At 48.1% G+C, this 14406-nt stretch overlaps 1 protein-coding gene across 1 annotated transcript in view; it reads left to right on the top strand.

Annotated features, from left to right (window-relative positions):
• The window catches only part of DNAH9 (dynein axonemal heavy chain 9), a 739144-nt gene extending 736310 nt beyond the window's left edge, over positions 1 to 2834 (top strand). The window contains exon 68 of the mRNA XM_053688948.1: positions 2643 to 2834. Within this exon, the coding sequence (XP_053544923.1) occupies positions 2643 to 2834 (192 nt within the window). The remainder of the gene's footprint in view (positions 1 to 2642) is intronic.
• The last annotated feature ends 11572 nt before the right edge of the window (positions 2835 to 14406 follow it).

Genomic DNA, 14406 nt, shown 5'->3' with positions numbered 1-14406 from the left:
GGTGAACCTGGCATGGTGAAGACAAGGTAGGAAGATCATCAGGGGGGTAGTGTTAGGTTTATTTAAGGGGGGTTTGGGTTAGATTAGGGGTATGTGGGTGGTGGGTTGTAATGTTGGGGGGGGGGTATTGTATGTTTTTTTTTACAGGCAAAAGAGCTGAAATTCTTGGGGCATGCCCCGCAAAGGGCCCTGTTCAGGGCTGGTAAGGTAAAAGAGCTTGTAATATTTGTATTTTAGAATAGGGTAGGGAATTTTTTATTTTGGGGGGCTTTGTTATTTTATTAGGGGGCTTAGAGTAGGTGTAATTAGTTTAAAATTGTTGTAATATTTTTCTTATGTTTGTAAATATTTTATTATTTTCTGTAACTTAGTTCTTTTTTATTTTTTGTACTTTAGATAGTTTATTTAATTTTATTTATTTGTAGCAATTGTGTTTAATTAATTTATTGATAGTGTAGTGTTAGGTTAATTGTAGGTAATTGTAGGTAGTTTATTTAATTATTTTATTGATAGGGTAGTGTTAGGTTTAATTATAACTTAGGTTAGGATTTATTTTACAGGTAAATTTGTAATTATTTTAACTAGGTAACTATTAAATAGTTCTTAACTATTTAATAGCTATTGTACCTGGTTAAAATAATTACAAAGTTGCCTGTAAAATAAATATTAATCCTAAAATAGCTATAATATAATTATAATTTATATTGTAGCTATATTAGGATTTATTTTACAGGTAAGTATTTAGCTTTAAATAGGAATTATTTATTTAATAAGAGTTAATTTATTTCGTTAGATAAAAATTATATTTAACTTAGGGGGGTGTTAGTGTTAGGGTTAGACTTAGCTTTAGGGGTTAATACATTTATTAGAATAGCGGTGAGCTCCGGTCGGCAGATTAGGGGTTAATAATTGAAGGTAGGTGTCGGCGATGTTAGGGAGGGCAGATTAGGGGTTAATACTATTTATGATAGGGTTAGTGAGGCGGATTAGGGGTTAATAACTTTATTATAGTAGCGCTCAGGTCCGCTCGGCAGATTAGGGGTTAATAAGTGTAGGTAGGTGTCGGCGACGTTGTGGGGGGCAGATTAGGGGTTAATAAATATAACATAGGGGTCGGCGATGTTAGGGCAGCAGATTAGGGGTACATAGGGATAACGTAGGTGGCGGCGGTTTACGGAGCGGCAGATGAGGGGTTAAAAGTGTAATGCAGGGGTCAGCGATAGCGGGGGCGGCAGATTAGGGGTTAATAAGTGTAAGGTTAGGGGTGTTTAGACTCGGGGTACATGTTAGAGTGTTAGGTGCAGACGTAGGAAGTGTTTCCCCATAGGAAACAATGGGGCTGCGTTAGGAGCTGAACGCTGCTTTTTTGCAGGTGTTAGGTTTTTTTTCAGCTCAAACAGCCCCATTGTTTCCTATGGGAGAATCGTGCACGAGCACGTTTTTGATGCCGGCCGCGTCCGTAAGCAACTCTGGTATCGAGAGTTGCATTTGCGGTAAAAATGCTCTACGCTCCTTTTTTGGAGCCTAACGCAGCATTTGTTTGAACTCTCGATACCAGAGTTAAATTTATGGTGCGGCCAGAAAAAAACCCGCGGAGCGTTAACAGCCCTTTTACCTCCGAACTCTAAATCTAGGCCTAAGTCTTTAAGGTAAATTCATCAGCGAAAGTAGATGGATTTATGAGTCCCAGTGTCAGACAGGATTATACCACTGAATAAATGGTGTAAGATCAGATATTTTTATTCTTCCTATAACAAAGTTTGTGACCTCTAATGAACTCACAAGAAACCTAGGAAAAAGCATTTTATAGACTCTAATCTATAAAATGCAGAGCAGACCTTTGTTTTGTTCTCTGAGCGCTGATCTTCAAGGTGTTGCATTCAGGCACTGATCAAAGTAGGTCAACTGGCAGTAAATCCGAGTATTTAGCTTTTCACTCCGTGTTCAAGCGCTTTTCATTCCAACACAGCTTGTTTCAAACTTAGATTCGACCTTGAAGAATCCTATTAGCGCAAATAGATTCTCACGCCCTGGCACGTAACTTCAGAAGAGATTTTTATGCATTCTTTATAAGTTCCTATTGATAATCTTTATTACAATATTGTATTAAAGGGACAGTAAACAGCTTGTACTAAAAAGTGCCTTTATTATTCAATTTGCTGCCCATCGCTGTCCTACTTACCCTCTTCGCTGTGCTAGGTTCTCATGCCGTATCTCACGGCAGGAGAACAAGGTTCCCATTGGAGCCTTTGGAAATGCGCTCTTGTGAGCACAAAGCTTCTGTGATGTCGCGTTCGCATTGCACCTAACTTGTAATACTGAGCGAAGCGCAAATATCACATTCGCATAAGCGATATTTTGTGCTCCACTCATAATCCGGCACTTTTGTTTAATAGCTCAGACAAGACATAATAGCAAACATCAGTACTTTAAGTGATCATAGTATTAAAGTGTATGGGGGTTAAATAAAGAGATTGCTTAAAGCTACCGGACAGAGGGCTAAGCAGGGTGATGATGTTTGCTGGTCAGAGCTGAGGGTTTTTGTACACTGATGCATGAAGCACACATGATAGAAACAGCTGAATCTACCCTGCCCCTTTCCCGAAGCTTAATTTGTCTCTTTTCCTTCTGAAAATAATCAGTGTGCACTGTGCTGCCCGACTGCGCCGCACAAGGGAAAAGATAAGGGGAGAGACCTCTTGTCAGCCAGGCTGTTTAATGAAGTAGTGCGGTCTGAGTCTTCTGAAGATGCAGCAACACCGCTCAGTGGTAGTTCCACTCCTGGCCCCAGGCAGCTGCCCGCTTCACATAAAAATGGCTACGAGGATCGGTAGAGGGTAGGAGATAGCTTGGCACACTGTCAGAAGATAAGAGCACTAACCGCTTACCCCAGCTACTCCTTCCTCACTCTCTATGGAAACAATGCATTTCAGATTGGTAATGCGTGCAGCCCATATGAACGTTACAAACTAAATAAAACAAATCAAACTAATCTTAAAAAATGTATAAAATACCAGGCCGTAGGGTAGGGAAGCTGTGTGCACTAAAACTTTAGCTGTGTGCTGCCTACATATTTGCTGAGCGTTTGCACAGGTGCACAGCTTAGAGGGAACAGTGGTTGTACTGAACCAATCAATAAACTTTATAGAAAGCGTATTCTACTTACCAAAGTGTTAGGTACAGCACCACATGATTAGTTCTAATGACAGATAACTTGGTTGATTGTGTACAAAGCTACTGGGACAAGCACAATGGTCTTTGCTGTCTGTCCTGCTACTACACAATAATTCTAAACAGTACAGTGATCCGTGATAATATACAGCGCTGGCAAATGAAGACTGCACCTACAGTACAAGTGGCTGCAATTTATCATAGTGAGAGAAAGTATAGGTTGCTGATAAACCTGAACTATTCTAGAAGTAAAAGCCTTGGTAAAGCCTTGGCAAAGAGCAATGAAGCTTCAAATACAAAGCAAAAAAAGTTGTTTTGCTTTGTGCATCTCGGAGATTATACATGGAGGGGCCACTAGTATCTTCTTCCATAGCACCCCCATGGTAATCCCAGTGCCCCCATTATGCCTAGTAGTGCCCCCATCAGTACCGCCCACTGCTGGTTTCCTGTCCATTTAAACAAGTCCCCAATAAACAAATAATTATTAGATAATAAACTTGGTGTCGTACTCATTGTATAAATTACAGCAAAGGAACTTCAGGTGGTTTTATTCTGCTAAAGTTTCAGTTCGGTTTATGCGGTCACATTCCCTAACAATTTACAAAGTTTATCTTCTAATGAGACGCGACCATTAGGCGTCTGTGGCAGGGATATGAATTATTATAGGCTCGTGGTTTTTATATAACAGTCGCCCAGCTCTCTGCATAACTTGTTTAGCACACAACAGATAGAAAGCAGTAACTGTCGGAGAGGAATTCTAATAAATGTGATCTTTAATATAATTCATCCATCGCGCATCCACAACACGATCATTTATCATGAAAATATCTGTTATGCTTCAGACCTGTAAATATTCCTCTCCCTGAATTCATCTTCATATTATCATATCATTTATCTTGCAATTAAATTCTTCCTCTGGGCATCTGAATTCTCAAGATGTTGTTTCCATAGAAATTTATAATCATCTGTGATGTAATTCTGGGGAGAGATTTATAAACAGTTTCTTGGGAAAGGGATACGGATGCTGCAGTTAGATTGTCAGGGAGCAATTGGGTTTGTTCACTATAGACATTGTATGTAATACAGAATACATCTGATCAGGGGTTAATTAGTTCTGACTGGTCCTTGTAAATGATATAATACCCATAGTCACCCAATGATATAATACCCATAGTCACCCAATGATGTAATACCCATAGTCACCCAATGATGTAATACCCATAGTCACCCAATGATATAATACCCATAGTCACCCAATGATATAATACCCATAGCCACCCAATGATATAATACCCATAGTCACCCAATGATATAATACCCATAGTCACCCAATGATATAATACCCATAGTCACCCAATGATATAATACCCATAGTCACCCAATGATATAATACCCATAGTCACCCAATGATATAATACCCATAGTCACCCAATGATATAATACCCATAGTCACCCAATGATATAATACCCATAGTCACCCAATGATGTAATACCCATAGTCACCCAATGATGTAATACCCATAGTCACCCAATGATATAATACCCATAGTCACCCAATGATATAATACCCATAGTCACCCAATGATATAATACCCATAGTCACCCAATGATATAATACCCATAGTCACCCAATGATGTAATACCCATAGTCACCCAATGATATAATACCCATAGTCACCCAATGATATAATACCCATAGTCACCCAATGATATAATACCCATAGTCACCCAATGATGTAATACCCATAGTCACCCAATGATGTAATACCCATAGTCACCCAATGATGTAATACCCATAGTCACCCAATGATGTAATACCCATAGTCACCCAATGATATAATACCCATAGTCACCCAATGATATAATACCCATAGTCACCCAATGATGTAATACCCATAGTCACCCAATGATATAATACCCATAGCCACCCAATGATATAATACCCATAGTCACCCAATGATATAATACCCATAGCCACCCAATGATGTAATACCCATAGTCACCCAATGATATAATACCCATAGTCACCCAATGATATAATACCCATAGTCACCCAATGATGTAATACCCATAGTCACCCAATGATATAATACCCATAGTCACCCAATGATATAATACCCATAGTCACCCAATGATGTAATACCCATAGTCACCCAATGATATAATACCCATAGTCACCCAATGATATAATACCCATAGTCACCCAATGATATAATACCCATAGCCACCCAATGATATAATACCCATAGTCACCCAATGATGTAATACCCATAGTCACCCAATGATGTAATACCCATAGTCACCCAGTGATGTAATACCCATAGTCACCCAATGATGTAATACCCATAGTCACCCAATGATATAATACCCATAGTCACCCAATGATATAATACCCATAGTCACCCAATGATGTAATACCCATAGTCACCCAATGATATAATACCCATAGCCACCCAATGATATAATACCCATAGTCACCCAATGATATAATACCCATAGCCACCCAATGATGTAATACCCATAGTCACCCAATGATATAATACCCATAGTCACCCAATGATATAATACCCATAGTCACCCAATGATGTAATACCCATAGTCACCCAATGATGTAATACCCATAGTCACCCAATGATATAATACCCATAGTCACCCAATGATATAATACCCATAGTCACCCAATGATATAATACCCATAGTCACCCACCCTTTAGTACCCTCCTACTATAACAAATGTGACCCATAATATAGTGTACGCTACCCCTCTGGTGCCTTCTCCCCCCTCACTATAGCACACATGACATCTCTGTTACCCCTCCTCTGACATCTGTTACCCCTCCCCCCTCACTATAGCACACATGGTATCTGTTAACCCTCCTCCCTCACTATAGCACACATGGTATCTGTTACCCCTCCCCCCTCACTATAACACAAATGGTATCTGTTACCCCTCCCCCCTAACTATAGCACACATGACATCTGTTACCCCTCCTCCCTCACTATAGCACACATGACATCTGTTACCCCTCCTCCCTAACTATAGCACACATGACATCTGTTACCCCTCCTCCCTCACTATAGCACACATGACATCTGTTACCCCTCCCCCCTCACTATAGCACACATGGTATCTCTGTTACTCCTCCTCCCTAACTATAGCACACATGGTATCTGTTAACCCTCCTCCCTCACTATAGCACACATGACATCTGTTACCCCTCCTCTCTCACTATAGCACACATGGTATCTCTGTTACCCCTCCTCTCTCACTATAGCACACATGGTATCTCTGTTACCCCTCCTCTCTCACTATAGCACACATGGTATCTCTGTTACCCCTCCTCCCTCACTATAGCACACATGACATCTGTTACCCCTCCTCCCTCACTATAGCACACATGACATCTGTTACCCCTCCTCCCTCACTATAGCACACATGACATCTGTTACCCCTCCTCCCTCACTATAGCCCACATGACATCTGTTACCCCTCCTCCCTCACTATAGCACACATGGCATCTGTTACCCCTCCTCCCTCACTATAGCACACATGGCATCTGTTACCCCTCCCCCCTCACTATAGCACACATGGTATGTCTATTACTCCTCCTCCCTAACTATAGCACACATGGTATCTCTGTTACTCCTCCTCCCTCACTATAGCACACATGGTATCTCTGTTACCCCTCCTCCCTCACTATAGCACACATGACATCTCTGTTACCCCTCCTCTCTCACTATAGCACACATGGTATCTCTGTTACTCCTCCTCCCTCACTATAGCACACATGGTATCTCTGTTACCCCTCCTCTCTCACTATAGCACACATGGTATCTCTGTTACCCCTCCTCTCTCACTATAGCACACATGGTATCTCTGTTACCCCTCCTCTTTCACTATAGCACACATGGTATCTCTGTTACCCCTCCTCCCTCACTATAGCACACATGACATCTGTTACCCCTCCTCTCTCACTATAGCACACATGGTATCTCTGTTACCCCTCCTCTTTCACTATAGCACACATGGTATCTCTGTTACCCCTCCTCCCTCACTATAGCACACATGACATCTGTTACTCCTCCTCCCTCACTATAGCACACATGGTATCTCTGTTACCCCTCCTCTCTCACTATAGCACACCTGACATCTGTTACCCCTCCTCCCTCACTATAGCACACATGACATCTGTTACCCCTCCCCCCTCACAATAGCACACATGACATCTGTTACCCCTCCTCTCTCACAATAGCACACATGGTATCTCTGTTACCCCTCCTCTCTCACTATAGCACACAATGACATCTGTTACCCCTCCCCCCTCACTATAGCACACATGGCATCTGTTACCCCCTCCTCTCTCACTATAGCACACATGACATCTGTTACCCCTCCTCCCTCACTATAGCACACATGGCATCTGTTACCCCTCCTCCCTCACTATAGCACACATGACATCTGTTACCCCTCCTCCCTCACTATAGCACACAATGACATCTGTTACCCCTCCCCCCTCACTATAGCACACATGGCATCTGTTACCCCCTCCTCTCTCACTATAGCACACATGACATCTGTTACCCCTCCCCCCTCACTATAGCACACATGACATCTGTTACCCCTCCTCCCTCACTATAGCACACATGACATCTGTTACCCCTCCCCCCTCACTATAGCACACATGACATCTGTTACCCCTCCTCCCTCACTATAGCACACATGGCATCTCTGTTACTCCTCCTCCCTCACTATAGCACATGACATCTGTTACCCCTCCTCCCTCACTATAGCACACATGGCATCTATTACCCCTCCCCCCTCACTATAGCACATGACATCTGTTACCCCTCCTCCCTCACTATAGCACACATGGCATCTATTACCCCTCCCCCCTCACTATAGCACATGACATCTGTTACCCCACCTCCCTCAATATAGCACACACTGCTCCACTTGTGCCCCTCCCTCCACTTGTGCCCCTCCCTCCCTATAGCGCACTTGCCCACTGGTGCCCCTTCCTCCCTCTCAATAGCACACTCTGCTCCCTTTGTTCCCCCTTCCTCCCGCCCTTTAGCACACTTGACTGGTGCCCCTCCCTATAGTACACTTGTCCCTTCATCCCTTCCAATAGCTCACACTTCCCCCTCCTCTCAGACCATAGCACACACTGCCTCTCTGGTACCCCTACCCTCATATTATAGCACACACTGCCTCTCTGGTACTCCCTCCTCTCACACTATAGCACACACTGCCCCTCTGGTGCCCCCTCCTCTCACACTATAGCACACTGCCTCTCTGGTGCCCCTCCTCTCACACTATAGCACACACTGCCCCTCTGGTGCCCCCTCCTCTCACACTATAGCACACACTGCCTCTCTGGTACCCCTACCCTCATATTATAGCACACACTGCCTCTCTGGTACTCCCTCCTCTCACACTATAGCACACACTGCCCCTCTGGTGCCCCCTACCCTCATATTATAGCACACACTGCCTCTCTGGTGTCCCCTCCTCTCACACTATAGCACACACTTCCCCTCTGGTGCCCCCTACCCTCATATTATAGCACACACTGCCTCTCTGATGCCCCCTCCTCTCATTCAATAGCACACACTGCCTCTCTGGTGCCCCCTCCTCTCACACTATAGCACACACTGCCTCTCTGGTGCCCCCTCCTCTCACACTGTAGCACACACTGCCTCTCTGGTGTCCCCTCCTCTCAGACTATAGCATACACTGCCTCTCTGGTACCCCTACCCTCATATTATAGCACACACTGCCTCTCTGGTATTCCCTCCTCTCACACTATAGCATACACTGCCTCTCTGGTACCCCTACCCTCATATTATAGCACACACTGCCTCTCTGGTACTCCCTCCTCTCTCACTATAGCACACACTGCCCCTCTGGTGCCCCCTACCCTCATATTATAGCACACACTGCCTCTCTGGTGCCCACTCCTCTCACACTATAGCACACACTTCCCCTCTGGTGCCCCCTACCCTCATATTATAGCACACACTGCCTCTCTGGTACTCCCTCCTCTCACACTATAGCACACACTTCCCCTCTGGTGCCCCCTACCCTCATATTATAGCACACACTGCCTCTCTGGTGCCCCCTCCTCTCATTCAATAGCACACACTGCCTCTCTGGTGCCCCCTCCTCTCACACTATAGCACACACTGCCTCTCTGGTGCCCCCTCCTCTCACACTGTAGCACACACTGCCTCTCTGGTGTCCCCTCCTCTCAGACTATAGCATACACTGCCTCTCTGGTACCCCTACCCTCATATTATAGCACACACTGCCTCTCTGGTATTCACTCCTCTCACACTATAGCATACACTGCCTCTCTGGTACCCCTACCCTCATATTATAGCACACACTGCCTCTCTGGTACTCCCTCCTCTCTCACTATAGCACACACTGCCCCTCTGGTGCACCCTACCCTCATATTATAGCACACACTGCCTCTCTGGTGCCCACTCCTCTCACACTATAGCACACACTTCCCCTCTGGTGCCCCCTACCCTCATATTATAGCACACACTGCCTCTCTGGTACTCCCTCCTCTCACACTATAGCACACACTTCCCCTCTGGTGCCCCCTACCCTCATATTATAGCACACACTGCCTCTCTGGTGCCCCCTCCTCTCACACTATAGCACACACTGCCTCTCTGGTGCCCCCTCCTCTCACTCCATAGCACACACGGACTCTCTGGTGCCCCCTCCTCTCACACTATAGCACACACTGCCTCTCTGGTGCCCCCCCCCCCACACTATAGCACACACTGCCTCTCTGGTGCCCCTCCTCTCACACTATAGCACACACTGCCTCTCTGGTGTCCCCTCCTCTCACACTGTAGCACACACTGCCTCTCTGGTGCCCCCTCCTCTCACACTTAAGCACACACTGCCTCTCTGGTGCCCCCGCCTCTCACACTATAGCACACACTGCCTCTCTGGTGCCCCCTCCTCTTACAGTATAGCACACACTGCCCCTCTGGTGCCCCCTCCTCTCACACTGTAGCACACACTGCCCCTCTGGTGCACCCTACCCTCATATTATAGCACACACTGCCTCTCTGGTGCCCACTCCTCTCACACTATAGCACACACTTCCCCTCTGGTGCCCCCTACCCTCATATTATAGCACACACTGCCTCTCTGGTACTCCCTCCTCTCACACTATAGCACACACTTCCCCTCTGGTGCCCCCTACCCTCATATTATAGCACACACTGCCTCTCTGGTGCCCCCTCCTCTCACACTATAGCACACACTGCCTCTCTGGTGCCCCCTCCTCTCACTCCATAGCACACACGGACTCTCTGGTGCCCCCTCCTCTCACACTATAGCACACACTGCCTCTCTGGTGCCCCCCCCCCCCCACACTATAGCACACACTGCCTCTCTGGTGCCCCTCCTCTCACACTATAGCACACACTGCCTCTCTGGTGTCCCCTCCTCTCACACTGTAGCACACACTGCCTCTCTGGTGCCCCCGCCTCTCACACTATAGCACACACTGCCTCTCTGGTGCCCCCTCCTCTTACAGTATAGCACACACTGCCCCTCTGGTGCCCTCTCCTCTCACACTATAGCACACACTGCCTCTCTGGTGCCCCCTCCTCTCACACTATAGCACACACTGCCTCTCTGGTGCCACCTCCTCTCACACTATAGCACACACTGCCTCTCTGGTGCCCCCTCCTCTCACAATATAGCACACACTGCCTCTCTGGTGCCCCCTCCTCTCACACTATAGCAAACACTGCCTCTCTGGTGCCCCCTCCTCTCAGACTATAGCACACACTGCCTCTCTGGTACCCCCTCCTCTCACACTATAGCACACTCTGCCTTTCTGGTGCCCCCTCCTATCACACTTAAGCACACACTGCCTCTCTGGTGCCCCCTCCTCTCAGACTATAGCACACACTGCCTCTCTGGTACTCCCTCCTCTCACACTATAGCACACACTGCCCCTCTGGTGCCCCCTACCCTCATATTATAGCACACACTGCCTCTCTGGTGCCCCCTCCTCTCACACTATAGCACACACTTCCCCTCTGGTGCCCCCTACCCTCATATTATAGCACACACTGCCTCTCTGGTGCCCCCTCCTCTCACTCTATAGCACACACTACCTCTCTGGTGCCCCCTCCTCTCACACTATAGCACACACTGCCTCTCTGGTGCCCCCTCCTCTCACACTATAGCACACATTGCCTCTCAGGTGCCCCCTACTCTCACTCTATAGCACACACTGCCTCTCTGGTGCCCCCTCCTCTCACACTATAGCACACACTGCCTCTCTGGTACCCCCTCCTCTCACACTATAGCACACACTACCTCTCTGGTGCCCCCTCCTCTCACACTATAGCACACACTGCCTCTCTGGTGTCCCCTCCACTCACAATATATCACACACTACCTCTCTGGTGCCCGCTACCCTCATATTATAGCACACACTGCCTCTCTGGTGCCCCCTCCTCTCACTCTATAGCACACACTGCCTCTCTGGTGCCCCCTCCTCTCACACTATAGCACACACTGCCTCTCTGGTGCCCCCTCCTCTCACACTATAGCACACACTGCCTCTCTGGTGTCCCCTCCTCTCACACTATAGCACACACTGCCTCTATGGTGCCCCCTCGTCTCACACTGTAGCACACACTGCCTCTCTGGTGCCCCCTCCTCTCACACTATAGCACACACTGCCCCTCTTGTGCCCCCTACACTCATATTATAGCACACACTGCCTCTCTGGTGCCCCCCCCCTCTCACACTATAGCACACACTGCCTCTCTGGTGCCCACTCCTCTCACACTATAGCACACACTGCCCCTCTGGTGCCCCCTCCTCTCACACTATAGCACACACTGCCTTTCTGGTGCCCCCTCCTCTCACACTATAGCACACACTGCCTCTCTGGTGCCCCCTCCTCTCACACTATAGCACACACTGCCTCTCTGGTGCCCCCCTCCTCTCACACTATAGCACACACTGCCTCTCTGGTGCCCCCTCCTCTCACACTATAGCACACACTGCCTCTCTGGTGCCCCCTCCTCTCACACTATAGCACACACTGACTCTCTGGTGCCCCCTCCTCTCACACTATAGCACACACTGACTCTCTGGTGCCCCTCCACTCTCACACTATAGCACACACTGCCCCTCTGGTGCCCCCTACCCTCATATTATAGCACACACTGCTTCTCTGGTGCCCCTCCTCTCACACTATAGCACACACTTCCCCTCTGGTGCCCCCTACCCTCATATTATAGCACACACTGCCTCTCTGGTGCCCCCTCCTCTCACTCTATAGCACACACTGCCTCTCAGGTTCCCCCTTCTCTCACTCTATAGCACACACTGCCTCTCTGGTGCCCCCTCCTCTCATACTATAGCACACAATGCCTCTTTGGTGTCCCCTCCTCTCACACTATAGCACACACTGCCTCTTTGGTGTCCCCTCCTCTCACACTATAGCACACACTGCCTCTCTGGTACCCCCTACCCTCATATTATAGCACACACTGCCTCACTGGTGCCCCCTCCTCTCACACTATAGCACACACTGCCTCTCTGGTGCCCCTCCTCTCACACTATAGCACACACTCCTTCTCTGGTGCCCCTGCTCTCACACTATAGCACACACTGCCCCTCTGGTGCCCCCTCCTCTCACACTATAGCACACACTTCTACTCTGGTGTCCCCTCCTCTCACACTATAGCACACACTGCCCCTCTGGTGCCCCCTCCTCTCACACTATAGCACACACTGCCCCTCTGGTGCCCCCTCCTCTCACACTATAGCACACACTGCCCCTCTTGTGCCCCCTTTTCTCACAATATAGCACGCACTGCCTCTCTGGTGCCCCCTCCTCTCACACTATAGCACACACTGCCTCTCTTGTGCCCCCTCCTCTCACACTATAGCACACACTACCTCTCTGGTGCCCCCTCCTCTCACACTATAGCACACACTACCTCTCTGGTGCCCCCTCCTCTCACACTATAGCATACACTACCTCTCTGGTGCCCCCTCCTCTCACACTATAGCACACACTACCTCTCTGGTGCCCCCTCCTCTCACACTATAGCACACACTACCTCTCTGGTGCCCCCTCCTCTCACACTATAGCACACACTGCCCCTCTTGTGCACCCTCCTCTCACACTATAGCACACACTGCCTCTCTGGTGCCCCCTCCTCTCACACTATAGCACACACTGCTTCTCTGGTGCCCCCTCCTCTCACACTTAAGCACACACTGCCTCTCTGGTGCCCCCTCCTCTCAGACTATAGCAGACACTGCCTCTCTGGGGTCCCTTCCTCTCACAGTATAGCACACACTGCCCCTCTGGTGCCCCCTCCTCTCACACTATAGCACACACTGCCTCTCTGGTGCCCCCTCCTCTCACACTATAGCACACACTGCTTCTCTGGTGCCCCCTCCTCTCACACTATAGCACACACTGCTTCTCTGGTACCCCCTCCTCTCTCACTATAGCACACATGACATCTGTTACCCCTCCCCCTCACTATAGCACACATGGTATCTCTGTTACTCCTCCTCCCTCACTATAGCACACATGGTATCTCTGTTACTCCTCCTCCCTCACTATAGCACACATGGCATCTCTGTTACCCCTCCTCCCTCACTATAGCACACATGGCATCTATTACCCCTCCCCCCTCACTATAGCACATGACATCTGTTACCCCTCCTCCCTCACTATACACACATGACATCTGTTACCCCACCTCCCTCAATATAGCACACACTGCTCCACTTGTGCCCCTCCCTCCCTATAGCGCACTTGCCCACTGGTGCCCCTTCCTCCCTCTCAATATCACACTCTGCTCCCTTTGTGCCCCCTTCATCCTGCCCTTTAGCACACTTGACGACTGGTGCCCCTCCCTATAGTACACTTGCCCCATCATCCCTTCCAATAGCTCACACTTCCCCCTCCTCTCAGACCATAGCACACACTGCCTCTCTGGTACCCCTACCCTCATATTATAGCACACACTGCCTCTCTGGTACTCCCTCCTCTCACACTATAGCACACACTGCCCCTCTGGTGCCCCCTACCCTCATATTATAGCACACACTGCCTCTCTGGTGCCCCCTCCTCTCACACTATAGCACACACTTCCCCTCTGGTGCCCCCTACCCTCATATTATAGCACACACTGCCTCTCTGGTGCCCCCTCCTCTCA

This window comes from Bombina bombina, chromosome 1 (genome assembly GCF_027579735.1).
Source record: "Bombina bombina isolate aBomBom1 chromosome 1, aBomBom1.pri, whole genome shotgun sequence".
Classification (NCBI taxonomy): Eukaryota; Metazoa; Chordata; class Amphibia; order Anura; family Bombinatoridae; genus Bombina; species Bombina bombina.
This window is presented reverse-complemented; position numbering and strand designations above follow the sequence as displayed.